Source organism: Taudactylus pleione, unplaced genomic scaffold (assembly GCF_031769625.1).
Source record: "Taudactylus pleione unplaced genomic scaffold, aTauple2 ptg000331l, whole genome shotgun sequence".
Taxonomy (NCBI): domain Eukaryota; kingdom Metazoa; phylum Chordata; class Amphibia; order Anura; family Myobatrachidae; genus Taudactylus; species Taudactylus pleione.
Genome location: NW_028284732.1, coordinates 5,112,600 through 5,133,832, shown reverse-complemented (window position 1 = coordinate 5,133,832; position 21,233 = coordinate 5,112,600). Strand labels below are relative to the sequence as shown.

The 21,233-nt window shown below is 41.2% G+C and overlaps 1 protein-coding gene across 1 annotated transcript in view; it reads right to left on the bottom strand.

Annotated features, from left to right (window-relative positions):
• Window positions 1-2,625: 2,625 nt before the first annotated feature.
• PPP1R9B (protein phosphatase 1 regulatory subunit 9B) overlaps window positions 2,626-21,233 on the bottom strand; it is a 39,120-nt gene continuing 20,512 nt past the window's right edge. The window contains exons 3-10 of the mRNA XM_088443602.1: window positions 20,186-20,306; window positions 14,909-15,013; window positions 14,145-14,280; window positions 13,285-13,440; window positions 13,118-13,171; window positions 9,825-10,054; window positions 8,392-8,488; window positions 2,626-7,415 (exon numbers count right to left, since the gene is read on the bottom strand). Of these exons, the coding sequence (XP_088299728.1) occupies window positions 7,362-7,415; window positions 8,392-8,488; window positions 9,825-10,054; window positions 13,118-13,171; window positions 13,285-13,440; window positions 14,145-14,280; window positions 14,909-15,013; window positions 20,186-20,306 (953 nt within the window). The 3' untranslated portion in view covers window positions 2,626-7,361. The remainder of the gene's footprint in view (window positions 7,416-8,391; window positions 8,489-9,824; window positions 10,055-13,117; window positions 13,172-13,284; window positions 13,441-14,144; window positions 14,281-14,908; window positions 15,014-20,185; window positions 20,307-21,233) is intronic.

Here is a 21,233-nt window from a genome sequence, read left to right as displayed (position 1 = left end):
GGTGGTCTCCCATAGCTTTGCGAGCAGCCGGAGGAAAAAGAAAAAAACAGCCCACATTCAGAGTGAGCGCCTGCCAGCAGCGAGCGGTTCTGAATGAAGTCCATTGATTGTAAGATACACTGGGGAAGGGACTGAAGTGAATGACTGAAATATTATCTGTAGCCCTGCGGAATATGTGTGCGCTACATAAAAAACTGTAACTTAAAATAATAAATAAAATCTGTAACTGTGTCCCAGACAAAAACTGGATAAAGGGCTTCAAAACATAATGGGCCCATACTGATTTGTGAAGCAAAAGGGGTAATTTACAGCTCTATCCAAAAATAAGATTTTCTCAAGAACAAACCTTTTAAAATTTTCCAATAGAGCTTTCAGGTTGGTGCACTGTTGCGTTTCAGTAAAGGGGTCCTGGCTGACTGGATTCTGAGTAGCACGCAAAACAAACGTAGCAGCGTCTATTAGTGGTCGCCTGTCTGCGAGTTTATGCAATACACCTCAAACTCCTTCCTTTGTGTACATTCATGCAGCTGTATATGCAAGGACTAATAAAGACAGTTTTAACGCCTGTGCCTGCTGTAATACCGATTGCTGCATCCTTAGACGCCAGCATCTGTCACACCATTGAAAATTGCACCAGCCCTATGTCAGATGCAGCATCTCCGTCTGACCACAGCCGCCTATGCCTGCGGCTGTGTGTCTGTGAATGTAGCCGTTTACATTGACATGGCCGCAACACTCCTATAACACGTCCACTGAACGGACCATCTTTACTTGTACTACTAGGCACCTCCCATTCACCGCCCATCGCTTTTCCACTACCTTTCTGATACTGTCTGAATTGATTGCAGCAGCCCCTATGTGCATACACTCTGTGTAACATCTGCACTGTATTGGTTTTCAGAATTTTTTAGCGCATGCGCAGATTGCAAATAATTGTTTAGCTATGTAAAAATCGGCATTACATGCGGATGGCGTGCCTCTCTAAATCAGGCTCTTAGGCTTGAATTAGCACTCGAACTAAAGTTAGGTCTTGAGGTACAAGCTTTGTAAGGATCAGGTTGTTTTGACTGAGGGGTATATTCATCAAATGATAAATGACCCGGTAACCATGCAAAAACGCATATTTAGGTTACCAGGCCATTCATCATCAGGGGTCCGAATAGGACTACCAGATATTCTGCAAACTCCGAGAACTTTCAGTTTTCAGAGTTTGCTTGTGAGTACAAGCGCCATCCTCAGATGGCGCTTGTTTTCGGATCCCCGCTCCTTCCTATGGAAAGGAGTTCTGGGGATGCGAAAGTCCCACCGCTGCCTCCTCACTACCTCCCCGGCGGCTTTACGCATATATAACTTCAGGGAAAGGTAAGTAACATAGCTACTTCTGTAGCTGCACTACTAACCGTGGGGACAGCTGCTTGTTGAATTGCTTAATGAATTGCTCCGGTGTAAAGTATCCCCCACTGCGAGTTGGATACTTAAGTATCCCTCGCAGCGAGATGAATATTTAATCATCAGGGGACATACGGCCCCCGATGATGAATAGGCCCCTGAATTATTACATTTGAAATTGTTATTAATTGATAAATGCTTCCAAAATTGCAGTGATTAGGTTAAAATTATTGTTATTATTATTTTAAAAATATTTTCTTATACTATTCTTTAATTTCACTAAAGACCCCACTAGCGACAGATTGCCACAATTCCTGTAACCCCAGATCATGTTTTTTAAACAAGTAAAATTTCCACGATTCCCTGATGAATTGGCAACCATCGATGGCTGCCGGTTGGCATTTCCAACTGGAGGTACCGGTGAATCGGCCGGCAGATGTATGGGGCCCTTTAGGAGATCATCTTGGACAAGTATCTGACTTTAGAAGGGAAACATAGTGTCTGGGGTAGAATTTCCTTTACAGCCTCTTCTCACTGGGTTCCATTAATGTGGTACTGCTTCCTTGATGGACCCAAATGTCCAATTAGTACATTTAAGAAAATGGTTGTTCCCCATCCATAGTGTAACCTATCAATCCATAGAGAGGAATGATAGCTGGCAACTTTTGTTGGTCTCGATCGTTTGTTGGTCTTCATGAAATTAAACAGCCCTGTTACTTGAAAAGTGTTCAGTCTATTATAGTTAGCACATCCATTATCTTGCATAACAAATGCAGCAAAATCACTCATAGAATACTATTGATACTCATTTTTTTAAATCATCATGGCTACTTAGAATTATGTATTATATAAAAATAAACTTCCAGTGTCTAAAATTTCCAGTGCCAAATGAGAGGTTTGCTCTGGAATAACGAGAGCACATTAAAGATCTAAACATTTATCCAATCCTAATGGCATCCCTCCAGATACCTAAATGTCCAGGGCTGGAATAACTGCCCTTGGTTCCCTATATCATTTGATGTGTCTGAGCTACAGCTCTTAGTTCAGACATCTGAAACCAGATTTGTACTGTACACCTGCAAGGCTGAATTAGGGTGGACACGCACAACAATATCCTTAATTTTTTTAGCTGTTTATACAAATGATCTACTTGTTGAACAATTTGTACACACGCGCACACACAAACACACACACCAATCTAAATTTGCTAAAATTGATATAGTGAACATGCTCAGAAAAGCAATAATTTAACTTTTAATTGTTCAATCTGCCCATACACATAGCAATACAGCTGTTTTCAAGTACTGGGCAAACACAAATGGTAAACTTCACAATCAGATTTCGGAATAATCTTTTCAAATAAGATATTTTAATTAAGTACTTGTGTGCCATACACAGAAATTTTCCTCAGATCACATCAAATATGATTGCTTAATGAGAAACAGTTGCTGTGTGTGTGGGCACCTTTGGGATTGCTTCAGATGAATGCTGCAGAGTAATAAATGCTGGCATGCAGCATGCTTCTGATCTAACTCCAATACCGTCACAGGGGTAAGTGGAAGAGCCTGAGAGTAGCAGACCGCCGCAAGATTTCAGCGATTTTGTCGATAGATTTAAAGAGGCTAGATATAAAGAGGCTAGATTTAAAGAGAATATGGAGGCTAGATACAGTATAAAGAGATTAGATTTAAAGAGAATTTGGAGGCTAGTTACAGTATAAAGAGACTAGATTTAAAGAGAATATGGAGGCTAGATACAGTATAAAGAGACTAGATTAAAAGAGAATTTGGAGGCTAGATACAGTATAAAGAGACTAGATTTAAAGAGAATTTGGAGGCTAGATACAGTATAAAGAGACTAGATTTAAAGAGAATTTGGAGGCTAGATACAGTATAAAGAGACTAGATTTAAAGAGCATATGGAGGCTAGATACACTATAAAGAGACTAGATTTAAAGAACATATGGAGGCTAGATACAGTATAAAGAACCTAGATTTAAAGAACATATGGAGGCTAGATACAGTATAAAGAGACTAGATTTAAAGAGCATATGGAGGCTAGATACAGTATAAAGAGACTAGATTTAAAGAGCATATGGAGGCTAGCTACAGTATAAAGAGACTAGATTTAAAAAGCACATGGAGGCTAGATACAGTATAAAGAGACTAGATTTAAAGAACATATGGAGGCTAGATACAGTATAAAGAACCTAGATTTAAAGAACATATGGAGGCTAGATACAGTATAAAGAGACTAGATTTAAATAGCATATGGAGGCTAGATACAGTATAAAGAGACTAGATTTAAAGAACATATGGAGGCTAGATACAGTATAAAGAACCTAGATTTAAAGAACATATGGAGGCTAGATACAGTATAAAGAGACTAGATTTAAATAGCATATGGAGGCTAGATACAGTATAAAGAACATAGATTTAAAGAACATATGGAGGCTAGATACAGTATAAAGAACATAGATTTAAAGAACATATGGAGGCTAGATACAGTATAAAGAACCTAGATTTAAACTACTGGTTTTGCCTTTTAAAAAATTGTTCCTAATCGCCAAAATCTTGCTACAGCCTGCAACTCGCTAGCAATTACATTTACCCTATAGAATGTGTGCATTTCTCATGTAAAAATAGTCTGGACTCACAGGCCTCTATATGAGGTTGCGACTCTTCTGTCATGTTGTTGTTGTGTGAAACCTTTGGTCTAGCAGCCCACTCTGGTTTCTTGCTAAGATATACTGATGCACTTACACAGGAACACTTTTTAAATACATCAAAACTAACTTGAGAGATTGATTGCTCAGTAACATTTTCTTTTAATGTCCTTTTTGTTAAATGTAAGTTTTTTTAATACTATCTTTTATCATAGAACGAGATTGATCGAAAGTGACAAAAATCAGAATGATTGGAGTCTGTTTAATGCCAAAGTTCTCTTTTTCTCCTTGATCCATAATCCACAAAATGCTTTAAATTCCTTCTACCCACAATGGATTCACGTTACTGTATGTCATATTTACATCCTTTCTTTGTTTTCAGTAACAGACCAATAAATAGACAGATACTAATTTGGCACAGTATCACTCAACCTCCTTCTATTATCCATTCACACCCCCTAGTGGCAATCCCTCTCCTCCCATTTACCTCCCTCATTCAAAATATAGAAGTAATCCCATAGTGCCAGAATTTGTATGACATATACCACATTTCTAGTGTAGTCCGACCTCGGAAGCCTCTTCTGTCCATTCTGTCACTCTTTAACTATAACAAGAAGGGATTGCCAGTCATAAACATGGCTGCCGGCAGCTTGCTTGCCAGAGCCAGCGGCATCATCATTAGTTCTGCACCTTATCGCATGTACTGTTAAAGATGCAGATGTTTGTAGTTTCTACCTGGCAGAGATTGATTCACAGTAATACAAAGCTTATATACAGCTGGGATGTGAAAAGTGTACACATATGTGCCTGTATTTTGTAGATTTATAGAACACACACACACGCACGCACGCACGCATGCACACACACACACACTTTGTGGGGGAGATGTATCAAATCTTGGAGAGAGATAAATTGGAGAAGTTGCCCATACTAACCAATCAGCTGCTAAGTGTCATTTTACATGCTTTGCTAGAAAAAAAAGACAGTTATGCTGAGTACACACTAAACTATGTGTACCCAGCATGATCTCACCAACCACAGTACCCGGCCGAATGCAGCATGGCCCCCGCTGACGATATCGCCTGAGCGCACATAGTCGGCGACATAGCCGGTACACAGTGGCCGATATGTCGTCCGATCCGGCAAATCGCCTAGTGTGTACCCGGCTGATTAGTTGCAATGGGCAAATTGTCCACTTCATTTCTCTCAAAGAGTTGATACATCTCCCCTTGTTACAGTTATGTGTAATTCACAATCCTGTCATGCAGACAACTTGGCTATAAAATGCCTTCAAAATAACCATACATGTACATTTAAATATATGTGTATATGATATTATATAATACCTGTCAATAGTTACTTTCATTGCTGTTTCCATGAATAATAGCTGTAAAACTGGCATGTTCTGACAAGTGTTCCAATATTCCATATACTGTATATATGATGTGGTTAACATGGCTGCCTCACAGCACTGGGGTCATGGGTCTGGTTCCAATCAGGGCCTCATTTATGTGGAGTTTGTATGTTCTCTCCATGTTTGCATGGGTTTATTCTTATAATAAGAAAATATTCTGTTAACTTTATTTGCTCCTGAGAAAAATGGACCTTAATATATGTATGTGTGTCAGAAAATGTAGAATGTAATTTCCAATGGGGCAGGGACTGATAACAGAGAGCAGCAACTAAACACACCCAAGATGGATGCCTCCCTCTTTGAAATAACATAAATTACTTTGAGTCCTATTGGGAGAAAAGCATTATATAAATAAATAATTTTAAAAAGGATAATAATAATATGTCTACATGTGTGTGACTGTTTTTGATTTGTAGATAAATTAAATAATTATAAAATTGTAAATACATATGTACAAAGTAAACTATAGAATAATTGTGGATATTTGACGTCACCTCAAAGTTCCATGACTTGTGTAAACATACTCAGCCTGTAGTTCACACTTTTATGTACTGTACCGAAGTTTTACGGGGTTTCCTACCATACCCCTAAAACATACTGGTAAGCTTATGACAAAAATGGGTCCTATAGCGTGTGTAGCAATCATAGGGGTCTATTTATCAAGCAGTGAAAAGTGTTGAGAAGTGAACCAGTGGAAAAGTTGCCTATAGCAACCAATCAGCTTTGAAGTAACATTTATCAAGTACAGTCTATAAAATAATAGATAGGAGCTGATTGGTTGCTATAGGTAACTCCAGTGGGGCATAGCCTGAGATGTATGTATAAAATATTTTCTGTAAATTGCTGCATAATATGGTACTGCTTTATAAAAGTTACTATACATAGTCCTCCAAGCCAACTTCTAAAATCATTTAAAATTAATATTAATAATTTTAAATGAAGGGCACATACTGTAATCCCATATATGCACATATATTTTAGGAATGTACATTACAGCAAAACATAGATAACCAATCATTCATACATAGATACATACATACATACATACATACAGGGACAATTACCTAAACTTGTACACACATGCTAATTAAACACAAAACTAACCATTAGCCCATGCACTCGAGTGTCCAAATAACCCACATATGTCTCTTGCACATTTTCTATATGTTCTTACAAATGTACCTGTTGTCTACTTGCAAAGTGCCTAATGCCTCAGTGATGTGACTAATGAATTGATAGGCTGAACATTGGCTTTCTTCCACTGTGAGTAGGCAACAGGTACACATTAACACACACACTTGAACTGGTCATACATTAGTAGAGAGGTCAGGGAGTCACATACTGTAGAGAGAAGCTTGAGGCAGGGGAATGTTCAATGGTACATACTTTCCTTGAGGTGCCAAGGGCAGGTAATAGACAGAGACCACCAGCACAAACACAGCACAGAGATACGCAAAATCCAGGAGCATAGGCCACAGTCCCTGTTTAGGCCATTGGGCAGCCAAAGTACCCCAGTCATTGCAATATCCTCATAAATTACAGTCGGTAGGGTCACTGAGTAAAATACTCTGTTATGTGGCACATTCCAAAGTCTGCAATGGAGCAAGGGCCTGACTTCCACACAAATACATAGTCCAAAAGAAGACATAGGCCATGAAGCTACACACAACACAGCCAGCTGGTTTCCCATCGTTGTCCAGTTAGATGTCAATAGAGAACCACAATCAACTGTCAGGATTCCAGTGAATAGTAATCCACTCCTCCAGTGTAATAGTCGGGTAGTAGATGAGCTATGGGAAAGGGCAGTTCTATCACTGGGGCAGAGATCCTGCAGAAGTGGGCAAGCAGCGTCAACTACCAGCCCAACATTCTCCAATATTCGTAACATCCGACCTAAGGAGGGGTGGGACACTGGAGAGTAAGAAGCTTCTTCTCTAATTCGGACACCTGTGATTGGGAAAGAGCAGATGATTAGATAAAGCATTAAGGATGTCTGATGCTGACACCAAGTCACAGGGAATGATAAGCTGAGTGATGGGGATGACAAATTCTAGAATCCTGTGATCCTACTTTGGAAGAGGTACTGTAAGGGTCACATTACTCAATTCTAACAGAGAGCATGATTGTGGCCAATGTATTTTACAGGAGATTATTCTAGTCAGGGTCGTAGCTAGGGAAAGTGCGGCCGGTGCCATGGCAAAGGGCACCACAGGTCAGGGCTCGCTGTTTGGGCCTGTCTAATTTCTGATTATTATCATTCTTACTTGTAGCTTCCTCTTATTTCATCCCCTGCATCTCCTGGCCTCCCCTATCTCTTCCCTGGCCCTTCCCCATGAAGTCATGGCCCTTTTTTGGGTGCATTATGCCCCTTTGAAAAATGAGGGGGGCGCCAATGCTCTTTCTGGCACAGGGCACCAAAAAGTCTAGTTACGGTTCTCATTCTAGTAAAGGGGTTGACCACCTCTAGATAGCTTACACCTATTGGCTTCTACTTTATCGACCATAAATAACTATACTAAATAAATAGTTTTTGCTTGTAGTTCCCATCTGTGCCTTTTTGCTTTGTCTTTATACGAGCAGTGTAGTTCATGTTTGTTTCCCTGGCAGGTGACACTGCTCTGCCGTTCTCTAGGCATTTCATACCACTGTATGCAGAGGGCAGCTTCCTACGGTACCTTATTCCAGGTTATGGTAATAAACAATTATTTCTGCTCTTTTATGATATCTTTCAAAAGAAGGAAGGATAAAGATAAAGCAATGTATAATAAAACAAACACTTTAAAATACTGGAATTGTTTATAGCCAATTGGCAGACCATAGATTAATGCAGCCTATTTATTCACAAGGAACCGGTGGATAGTTGCTAATGAACTGATAGGGTAAGCCATGGTTAGATAACTGTTTAATCCAAAGACAGGGGAACCTTTTCCTGTAGTCTCAAGATCTCTGCAGAATGCGCAGTCTCCACCTCTTCCTGCGTCTGCTTCTGCATCTCTTCTTTCTTCATGAAGTCCAGCTCCCTAGAAGGAAACAGGCCACAAGTTTCACTATGTAATCCCTGTATTCTGGCAGCTGCTTAACTGCACGGGGCCAGGACATTATGGGGTTGATTCAGAGGTGGACGCTGACGAGACCACAGCATTTGCAGCAGTCACGTCTGTGTCTTTATGTTAAGGCCACTACAAAGCCCTTCCCTTGTGTACATCCATGTGTCCGAATGGGCAAGGACTGAGACGCCCTCTTGCAGCGTCTTAAGATGCGGCATTTCCCTCTGGTGCAACTTTAGATGCACCATCAGTCACATCATTGAAACACCAGTCATATGGCGCTTGCAATTTCTCCATCTGGCTATGGCATATTATGTGTGAGGCTGTGCGCCTCTATACGTAGTCACTTTCAGCAATGTGACATTCCCATAATATGCAACTGGATCCAGGCAAGAAGCCGGATGTCAGGATACCAACGCCTGTCAGAATACCGACACCCCGAAGGGATCATCCTGAAGTATGCGGGTTAGGGATAGGCCGCGGATGGGGTGTTAGGGTTAGGCACCGACCAGGGAGGGCTAGGGTTAGGCACCACCAGGGGGAGGTTAGGGTCAGGCATCGCCTGGTGAGGGTTATGTTTAGGGTGCGGGAGGGGGGGTTTAGGTTTAGGCACCACTGAGGGGAGATTAGGGTTAGGTACCACTGGGGTAGAGTTAGGGGGCAGAGGGGGAGGGTTAGGCTACTTACCGGCTCCTCTCAGGATGTTCACCATCGGGATGCCGCTGTAGGTCTTCTGACCGTCGACATCCTGCCCGCCAGTAAATCATACCAATTCCGATGCAACATCTCTGTGCATCTGAGCCACCCCCCGTTACCTCCCAGTCAGCCCCCTGGAACGCCCCTTACATTTCTGCTACCGTGCTTCTAAATTTATTCTGCAACTTTATGTGAACAAAATTGGGAAGCATGCACGAAGCATGCACGGTGTGACTCAGATGCATACGTAGACTTAACACATTGGCCAACTGCGTGCGACATTGCCTCTGCGTGCACCTCTGACTTACCTGAGATGGAACAACCTCCCTCTGCCCTATCTTATTTCTTTCATGAGTCTGCCACAAAACAACCCCAATGCCCAAATGGATCATTATCGGCCATGCTAGTAAATGTGGTTGGTTTTTCATAATGAAATAAAAGTGAAAAGACAAAAAGATATATGTGAAAGAGTTGGACCTATAAGCTGTTAAGCAGATAAAATAAAGGAGTATAGTAGAAGTGTAAAGATGAGCTACAGATAAGGAAGAAACTAGCCAAATGTGTGTCATGGATGATGTAAAACAGATACTGCCAGTAAGAGAGCGTTGCTTACTTTTGCTGGTACTCTTTGATGAGCCTCTTGGCCTTACTGTACTTGCGTTCCAGTCCCTGGTGTTGGGCTTGAGTCTCTTTTAGATGCTCATCCACTGCCTGGCACAGACTCTGAGCTTCCATCCAGTACCCCTGCAATTTCTCTACACGATCCCTGTTCTCCTGAACACTTTGCTGCAGCTGGACCTTTTCCACCCGCCAGCGAGAACGCTCTTGCTCCAGCCCAGCCAACTGAAGAGATAAGGAAGCAAATGGATTTTAACAAATGTAAAACCAGATAAAAGAATTTGCAAACCTAGATGTAGCCACCAAATAAAATTAAGTCAAAGCTTTCCTTTTAGAGCAGGCTTATTAGCATTCCAGCTATTACAGAACTACAAGTACTGCAGCAGCATGCACTGGCAGGATGAAGAGAGTATATAACTCTCGTCTAGGTCCACAATATAGAAAGTCTTGCTTTTGCCAAAGAATGTTTCAGAGAGTATTTGTTGGTTGAGCTGGGCTGAGATTTCCACTCTTCACCCTGACTACTGTACTGTGTGACTATGGTGTGAGTAGGTAGGTACAGCAAGGAGCCGCTCAGGCAATTACGTACAACTTTGAATGGGCGCCCCTATCCTTAACAAGGGAGTGTAATGCAAGAGCAATATTGTAGAAAGAATGGTGATGGCGACAACAATAGAGGAACTGGACTTTGGAGTTCTACTTTCAGATGATATGATATACCAAATCAGAGCAGGGCTTGTACAGCTGGACATTCACAGCTTTGAGGAGGGAAGAGGTAAATGTTCATACCACACAACTGTCTTGAGTTGTGCTTCCATTTTTGCTGGTCCCAATTCAGTGACTGTTAACAGATATGTCCCACTGTAAGATGTCCCTCAATGCAGCACATTTACCAGCTTCTGCTGGTGTAGCTTTGTGAGGGTGTTTTAATGCAAGGGGACTTGGGGTGGCACAGTACTCCCGAAGCGGTGGACATGCCTTTAGGAGGATGTGACAGGCTCTGAATGTGTGGTAGCCACTCCTTTCTAGTATGACCATGCCCCTCTTCCATACATATGGCGGTACTTTGCGGCACATGCATCTGTTGCAGTTAAATAGGATAGAAACATTTGCTATATCAATAGTAGAAATGGAGTTTAAGAAGACAGAATCAAAAAAATAAATAAATAAGAGGATTTAAAAAATAAGGGACCATAGGGCCTGATTCAGACCCGCTCGCGAGCGCTGAGCGCTTGTAAGCGGGTCGATGTTGGGCCAGTGCGCATGCACACGACGGACCCGGCTCCGTTGTGTGCATGCGCGAGATCCGGATAGCAACGGGCAAGCCGTCGCTATGGGTCTCGCTACAAAGGGGGCGTGCTGTCGATGGTGAGTGACAGCACGCCCCCGGCACGTGTGCCGGGAGCGTGGCTGGCCAGACGGAGGCGTTCCCATGGGAATGCCTACTGTCTGGGGCCGGCCCCACTGGTAGAGCCAAAAGCACTCCAGGGCTTGCGGCAGACGAGACCCTACCACAAGGGTCTCGTCGCAAGCCCGATGGTCACGATGGTCTTGACCATCGCGTCCATCTTTTTGGCCGCTCGCTATAGCTGTGGGTGGTCACCCACAGCTATGCGAGCGACCAGGAGGCCGCTCTAAAATTCAGAGGGACGGCTCTGATTCAGAGCGAGCGCTCTGTCAGAGCGTCCGGCTCTGAATCAGGGCCATAGTTTGAAATGTTGGAAAGAAGCACTTGTAGTGGAGACTTAGGGGTCTATTTAGTAAGCTGTGTTAAGAGATAAAGTGAATGACGATAAGGTACCAGCCAATCAGCTCCTAACTGCCATTTTTCAAACACTGTGACATCGCAGTTAGGAGCTGATTGGCTGGTACCTTATCACCGTTCACTTTATCTCCTAACACAGCTTAGTAAATAGACCCCTAAAACTGGGTACACAGCATACGAGGATGTGACCCAGCGATGTGGCGGCCGATATAATGATACATTGCGTGCGTCATACACACTGCACGATGGTTTGATGTATCATTACATGCTGCATGTAACTACACCGCGTCGTTCATTGCATCTTCCCATTTGCCATGCAGGACAGTAGATAGGATAATGCAATATACGGCGGATTGGGGCGTACACACTATATGATATGTACGATACAGCTTTCCGATCCGCGTCAGAACGATATGTCGCACGATGCATCGTATAGCGTGTAGCCAGCTTTATAGAGTGAAATAAATCATTAATGCACCAAACAAAAATAGTTATTGTTCAGACTTTTTGTTTTTTACCATTGTCTTGCTGGATTTAGGACTTTTTGCTAATTTTCTTCAGCCACCTCTGGCCATGGCTTTCACCAAGTATCGCCTGCAGTAGCCATATCCAGCAATAGCTCCACAATAATTTGCATAAGGAACCTAGCTATTGCCTATTTAGGAAGGACAGCTGTGGTACAAGTATCACTGCTGTCCTCTGATCACTATAGCCATGTCAGGAGCATAAAAGGAAAACATGCTTTGTAAGTAAAATAAAGCTTTTTTCCTTTTTGGAAAATACATGATATTTTTGATTCCTATTTTTTACTATTTACTTTGCTTTTCTTTTAATCTATTTTTAATTTTTAATCGAATCCGCACCTAGAAGCACACATTGGGGCTTCCAGTAAACTGCATATAGGGGACACAGACTGCTGACATAGTAACACTGGTGAAGTGAGCATCGCTCAATTTTCTCAGCTAAGACTTTTTGTTCTTTTTTTGTGGCAAGATAGAAGATAGAAAATAGATTTTCTATTGCCACGAGTAGTGGCAATACAAGATCTTTATTGTATGGTTTATTTGATGTATAGGTCCCTTAGATCTAAAAAAAAAAAAGAAAAAAATTAGAAAAAGGTTTATTTTTAAACAAGTAAATAAAAAATTGATTTAATTAAATTTAGTTGTATTTTTGTTATATAGAATAGTGCGTTGTATTTATGAGCCTACGCTATAAGCGCTTTCTGATTGGATTATAAACTGCAGGGATTATTTGCCTAGTTGGGAAGATTGCACAGCCAGATTAGTAAATACGCTAATGGCATATGAACAATGTGGATAGATGGCGGATAATAGCAACAAAAACTTCTATACAGGATCTTTACGTAAACTAACTGAGTAAAAGCAAACGTCACATGATAGTTAGCTGAATCTCAGTGGACTATTATAGAGAACAATTAATGGATGTGAAATGACAATTTGGTGAGGTTTCATGCCAGAATCAGTGTAGTTTTGGCTGATTTGGCGACGCTTCTGTCTCACCTTCCTCTTTAGTTGCTGGATCTCTGCTTCTGTCACAGCATGCTTTATCTGCAGCTGCATGAGAAAACACAGGTTCTTATGTATAAGTTCCTATGTATATGTAGTGGGGCAAAAGCTACTTCTTCAGGTGATATACACCTTAGCGTAATCAATTCTTATTTTATCACCTCTTTAAATTTGTGCACCAGTTTCTCAGGGTCCATCTCTACAGGGGACAAAGAGTCTTCTCCTTCAGGTAGTTCAAAGACTTCGATAGCCAATTCACCACCTGGGAACATGGGACTCATCTCCTCATCCTCTTCATCTGTGGCATACTCCCCTGTCTGAACACCCAAAACATAAATGAGTTTCAATAGCAACAAATCTGCAATGTTCATTTAGCATAATTTTGCATTGTTAATGTCTGTCTCTCTCATCAATGTTGCTATGGTTGGTGGTTTGTTCTGTTAGTCTTGACAAAAGCTTGGTTGAAGCCAAAACGTCGACTATATATATGGTATTGATAAAAATCTTAATAGTTTTGGATACGACCTAAGAAGTCTGGTGAGTGCTCTCCTATACATCTACCAGTGTGTGTATATATATATATATATATATATATATATATATATTATATATATATATACACAGATGTGTCCTCTTGACGCCTGGTGAGAGGGAGCCACCTGGTCCTGTGCTGCTCTGCTTGCAACAAGTGTCTTTTTCACCTGTTGCGAGAAAGCTGCACCATGAGACTGCACTGATTAATTTGATATGTAAAACTTGTATATCTGTGTGCTACTAAGTCTGTATATGGACATGGTGTGAAAAAGAGCTATGGCCGCTGCATCGTAACACTTTGTATACAGATTCAGACTCAGTCACACGGGATCTGGCGCACTGAGAGGGGCTGCTTGCCATGACAACAGCATTAGTGTATGAGGACACTCCTGTGTGTGTGTGTGTGTATATATATATATATATATATGTATATAGAGCGAGAGAGAGAGACACACACTCGTAAATATAATATAAAAGTACCAATCACCTCCTCATCATCCTCATTACACTGGTTATAGCGCTGTTCCATGCTCTCCCTCTGCCACCTTTCCTGCTCCAATGTCTGTTGGATCAGCTGAGCCACCTCACTCTGTTCCCCAGGTTTTTCCCGGCCAATAAGGAACCTGCCAAAGTTGAACCTCATCACATAAGTATCTACACTGTATGATTGTCTAGCACTTCACAACAGGAACTGAACAGCAACATTATACACAGCATATTCAACATCAAATTCACTGCATTGCACATTTAGGGATGGGGCCCTGGTGACATCAGTCACACTGCCACACCCCCTGCACTTGTCCCCTACAGGATCTCCAGGTCACAAATATCGGCAACTAAAGTATGACAGTATATCAACAATATTTTTTGCAACTGTCTTGGTTTTTAAAATACAGTCTGTTGATAACAACATTTTTATAATGGTTGGAGAGAAAAGATAGTAGATCATAATATATTACTTTGGTGAAAACCTCTGGCTACTCTATGCCTGATTGGTCAATAGGACACCTTTCGTAGGGCCTATTTGCCTGAAAGTGTCTGGGCTCTAAACTTTTTTTTTTTAAGTTTTGTAACCAATAAACAGTCACAATCATTAGCCAACCAGTGAATTATGGCGACTCCTGTAATATCATTAAGTTGAACAATTTTTCTTGTAGATTAGGAAATGTAAACAATTGTTGGCCGGAGTGTTCTGTACAGCAGGACTGTTTTTTAGTCATAGTTTACACCTTGAATATAAGTATGTCTCACCTCACACGGCCCTTGGTATTCCTCAAAACAGAAGCTGCAAAGGATTGCGTGACCCCAACCAAACTTGTCCCATCGACTTCTACCAGAAGATCATTCACCTGGATCCTGTTTAAAAATGTATATGAATTAGAGGTTTGTTGTAAGCTTTGGCCAGCAAAGTAGTCCACCCATTGGTGACTACTGTAACATTTTCAGGTGCAGTTTGGAAAGTACAGACAAGCTCTGTAGATCAGTTATAGGTGCTATGTGGAAAAAATAATGAAGAGCAAATGGTATGGATCAAAATGAGAACTGTAAGGAGAGAGTTATAATAATACGTCAATATAGTGAGAGTTATAAAGAGATGTTATCTTGGGCTACACAATCTAGGGCCCCATTCAGAGTAAAAACTGGCCATTTCTGTAAGAGAAAAGATGTGCCTACTAACTTGTATTTCCACATCTGTCTTAAATTGCATGAACACCTAAATCTGGTACGTCTGGCATAAAGATGTGGCCGTCATCACCATCAACTCTAAAACAAATTGTCATATTTTTTAAGATCCATGCAACTCAAAATAAGTAGCTTCTCAACTGGGCATACATGACCTGCTTTTGGATTGCTTTTCAATACTACACTTGCATTGTAACCCTCTCCCCTCTTCCAAATGTGCCTTTCCAAAGACAAAGGGTCACAAGGCACACAGTGTGCCAATTTTGCACTAACGCAAATAGTAAATAAGTAATTGTATTGATATTAAACATACATACAAATTTACCTATTAAAAATAAATAACATCCGTTCAACTAAAACACTGTTTAACCCAAAGAATGAAAGAGACTGGAGCCCTAAAATTCTCATTACTAGAATGATTATTATTACAATTCTTCTTCTTCTTCTTCTTCTTCTTCTTCTTCTTCTTCTTCTTCTTCTTCTTATTATTATTATTATTATTATTAGAGTGTTAACACTGTTGTCTGAAGCATTAGTAATACTGGCTACACTGCAATTTTGCAGCTGATATCGGGACAGTAGCACAATATCACAGCACATGTGGCCCAAAAATGATTGTGATGTCCAATAATAATTTAATAAAAATGAATGTGATAAATACAGTACATTAAGAATGTAATCGCTATTGGCCTGTGAGTTTTTCTTATAACAGGCCTCCGTGACGGGATGCAGTTACCAGCCCGGCGGAGGGCATGCCACCAGTATGAATCCCGACGGTGGAAGCCCGACACGAGACTTAAGATAGGCGTCGAAATACCTATGTCTATCTTAATCCCAACGCCAGAATACAGACAAGATGCCAGCCCGAATGAGGTAAGCCGGGGGCCTCTTAGCTGTTAGCCGCAGGTGGGAGTGTTAGGTTTAGGTAGCATAGCGGGATTAGCGTTCAGTTTTGGGGGGGGGGGAGTTAGGGTTATGCTCTACTGGGGGGGTTATGTTTTGGCACTAAGGGGGGAGGGTTAGGTTTAGGCACTAATGCGGAAGGTTAGAGTTAAGCTACAACAAGGGAGGCTTAGGGGGAGGGTAAGTATACTTGTCGCTAACGGTATTTTGAGAGGTAGCATCCCAACTGCCGACATTACATACCGATTCCCCAGTGATGAATAGCCACATGTCTTCAAAATTGGCCAATTTGAAAAGTTACTGTATCCTGACATTCTAACACTTCAGCTGGATTTCTACACTTATGTCCAGCTGTGCTACATTTACATTAACTGATTATCATATTGGCTCAATAAAATGAGCTGTAATTGTTTTTCTTTTTTTAACAGAGTACAAGATGCATGTGACAGAGGATACTTCTGAAAACCTAGTTTTCATTCTTCCTTCTGCTTGTAGTGGTAACTGAAATAGTGCACTTGTCATCCTTTACATGTAATCCCATCAATATTTATATAATAGCAAACAGAGTGAAATTCAAATATTGTTGCCATGATTCTATTAATTATATCTACAGCCAAGAACAATACCAATAACATACACGATTTGGCAAAAGCAATTTGCAAGCCTTAGACAGTTTCCTAATTTTGGTATTCTGTATATAAGGACAGTAGATGTCACTTAAAAGTTCTGCCAGTGATTTATGCTGATTAAAGAATTTCAAAGCAATTCTAGTATCAGAGTCTCCTGATGAAGTCAGAGTTGAATGAAACGCTTTGGAAGTGGAAGCGTTGGCACATTCACAAAAGGCACAGAATCGAAATCAAGACTTGGATACACTTCCTGGTATGAGATTGACTTGTAAATGTCTCAGGGCCTGAGTATTTACAGATAGCAAATGCAATTGCAATAGCTATTACGCACGCACTCACTGCGATAGTATGCTAATTCATTGCGATCACTATGCTGCCGCAGCACAACTTTACCTTACACACAACCGTAATCCTTAGCAAGACTGTGAAACCATCTGTAACACTGAGTACCATCACAGCCTCACGCACACTTGCACAAGCTCTGACTTTACTCAGAAATTACTAAACTTTCGCACGTTGAGTGCTCAGGCTGCGTAAGGCATCGCAGTGGATAATTTAAGCACGCCCATGCAACGGCATTCGAAAGCACTGGCATGCCTGCGTTTCGCCGCCCCCCCCACCCACAAACAACACTTCCTGTCAATCACTCTGTGATGGGTCTGCATAGTCACTGCGATTGCAGGTCCGATCACAATGGCCAGTTCGTGCACGCAATGCATGCGCAGAATGCAACAATCGGCCGATTGCGTGGGTAATCACAGTTGCGATCCTTGCTGAATAAGGCCCTCAGTGTGGAGTTTAACAGAGGAATTGCCATTACAAGCTTCAACTAGCAAACATACAGATATGGGACCATAACGCTGTTTTTAACTGATTAGCTAATTTGATAATGCATTTTACTGCACAGTTGGTCATGATTCTTAAATGATGGACATTTAATATTGTTATGGAGATTTTGTACTGTTTCTTGTCTGTAAGAGAACAGTCAACATCTCTAATACTAGCAGGACATGGAATATTACTTACATTTTCTATTCAAAGTGGGGAGAGAAAGTTTAGTATTAATTTTACTTGCTTCACAAAATAAATACAATTTAATGAAATGCAAACATCCATTGTTTTCAGATTTAAGAATGGAACATGGATGTTCTTTCCTGCTACAGTTCAAAAGGAAATATTATTAATTAAGATAAATGAATTACCTTACATCAGTAGTGGGAAAAATAATGGAAACACTATTAAAAGAAAGAGTGGTGGAATATCTCAAATCCAACAATTTACAGGATCCCATGTTATCTCCTACATGAATAGTGAACACTGGCTGAAGACGCTGCCCAGTGAAGCTCAAATTCCTCAAAAGTTCCCCGTTGCAGAGAAACAACCATATAGGTAAAAAAAGACTTTCAAACTGGCTGGAGTCCCAAAAACCCACCTAGGGGTGACACCAAGATGACAAGAGCACCATGCTGCACTGTAGCATTAAATGCAGCACTTGGCTCCTGACAGTATGAGGGAGCCGGCACTGCACAGTGCTCACCGTTACTTTTTCCACACACCAGACCACTGGGGTTCGGGCTGTGATGCCATTTCCCCTTCTCAAGTGACCACGCCCCCTGTTCACGAGGCCACACCTCTTTTTGGCTATTCCACACGCACAACATGCCTCCCTACACCGGGTGACACCATGGCGATCGACGCCACTGGTGTTTTTTTTCCAATATCTGACATGGTGCTAAAACTGGGACCACCCATTACCAGACCTCTAGTTACGCCTATGCTTGGGACAGTGCTTTTTAATATCTATGTTGGTGATATTGCAAGGGAAAGTATATCTTTTTGCAGATGACACAAAAGTATGCAACAGGGTAGACATACCAGGAGGGGTAAAACAAATGACTGAGGATCTGGGTAGACTAGAGGAATGGTCAAGAACATGGCAACTACAGTTTAATGTAAAAAAATGCTAAATCATGCACTTGGGTCTCAATAACCTAAAGGCTAAATATAGTATCAAGGACACTATAATGGAAAACACAGAGGAGGAAAGGGATTTAGGAGTCAGTATTTTAGATGACTTGAAGGCAGGCAAGCAATGCACCAAAGCATTGAGGAAGGCAAGTCAGATGCTTGGTTGCATAGGGAGAGGAATCAGTAGCAGGAAAAAATAAGTGATAATGCCACTATATAGGTCCTTGGTAACGCCTCATCTAGAATACTATGTTCAGTTCTGGAGGCCATATCTCCAGAAGAATATAGACACATTAGAGAGAGTACAAAGAACGGCAATTAAAATGGTGCATGGCCTACAGCACAGAACTTACCCAGAAAGACTAAAAGATCTTAATATGTATAGTTTGGAACAGAGAAGGGAAAGGGGGGACATGATAGACATTTTCAAATACATGAAGGGTTTTAACAAGGTACAGGAGGGAAGCATTCTTCAAAGGAAGAGATGTACAAGAACATGAGGACATGCGCTGAAACTGGAAGGTAGTAGGCTCAGAGGAAATTTGAGGAAAAATTCCTTCACAGAAAGGGTAGTGGATAAGTGGAATAGCCTCCCATCAGATGTGGCTGAAGCTAAGATGGTTGAACAATTTAAACATGCTTGGGATAGACATAAGAATATCCTTAAGAGAGACATAAGGAGCAAATAGGGTTGAAGTTGCCAAAATGATAAATGAAAAGGTGCAGACTAGATGGGCCAAGTGGTTCTTATGTGCTGTCAAATCTATGTTTCTAATAGACTAGCAACACATTATGTACCATCAGCTTGAGGGGACAATCTGCAATCAGCCAGTCAGAAGCGGCTAGCTAGCTAGTGCCAGAGGTCGTCATCATCATCATTGCACTAGCCCTCCAGCACTTGCCCCCTAGCGCATGTATATGTTTGCATCTAGGTCTTCTTCAGCACAATTAATTGGACAAGCCCTTAGTGTACTCTGCCTTTGTTTGCCTGCCTCTTCCCACCCCATTCCACCTCCAAGCTTATTGTAAGGTGTGCTCAAATTTTAAGGTGTGCATACAGACGCGTTTCTATGGCGTACATACACAGTATGGGAATTTATATTTTACTCAAAAAAAACCAGACTTAACATCAAACTCTATGTGAGCCACACTAGTTATAAAAGTTTATACTTAAAATAACTGCTTGGTTGATTAAAAAAAAATTTACACTTTGATGAGCCGTAGGATGTAGACATGTACGAGGGATAGATTATATTAAATATAGTTATGAGGCAACACAGGAAATAAAATGAAATGTGAAGTAGGAGTTATATAGCAGTAGCAGATATACAGTACACATTATTACCTTCCGTCTCGATGGGCAGCTCCACCTTCTGTCACAGTTTTGACAAATATTCCAAGTTTCTCCAGACCCATATCAGCTCCAGCTCCCATTCCAATTATGCTGATTCCAAGACCCTCAGAGTCTACAAGGGGAACATGATATTGTGGAATTAATAATGCAAGATTGGCATATCCAGACCCAGTATCAGGGCAAGGCAAAGAGGGGATTTAACTATAAATTATATATTACAGTAAACACTGTTTGGGTGACATTAATTTTGATCAGTAGTGTTTTGCATTTATTGTAAGTAAATAATATTGAAGGGGAGAAATTTTAATACGCTTATGAGCTGGCAAAACCCACATCAAAAAATGTGTGGGGGATCAATACATAAAAAGGACCCAGATCCCCTTCACAAAAGTAGTTTACTGTCTATGCCTGTCACTGTCTTATTTGTGTTATGCTGGGTACACACTTGGCGATAGTCTGCTCGCTCTATCGGCAAGTGATATAGCGCGAGTGCATTGGTGGGTGTGTACACCCAATATGTCTGAACGACTTTGTTCACAGGCATATCAGGTCAGCCCTGCAGCACAGCCGATGCCTCTGGCTGTGTGTACGAGCGCCCCGCTGACACTGACATCTCAAGTGGGCGGGCAGATTTAAATGCCAGCCCAGACACATCGATCAGCCGACTGGTAAGTGTGTATATCTTACCAATCGGCTGCTTTTACGGCGGATCGGTCTGCTGACCAATCGGTCATCAAGTGTTTACCCAGCCGTAGGCTTTAACATTAAAATATGATCTACTTCTAAAACTAATTATTTATTAACAGTTAGTTATCTAGTGCACACATTCTGCAGTGCTTTATACAGAATATTTAAGTTATTCACATCATTACTATTTGGAGTGTGGGAGGAAACCCATGCAAACATCAGGAAAACATACAAACTCCACACATTTAATACCTTGGTTAGGAAATTAACTCATGACCTCAGGTATGTGAGGTAGTAATGCTAACCACCACACCAACTGTGCTGCACACGTGTTACATGTATAGTAATTAAG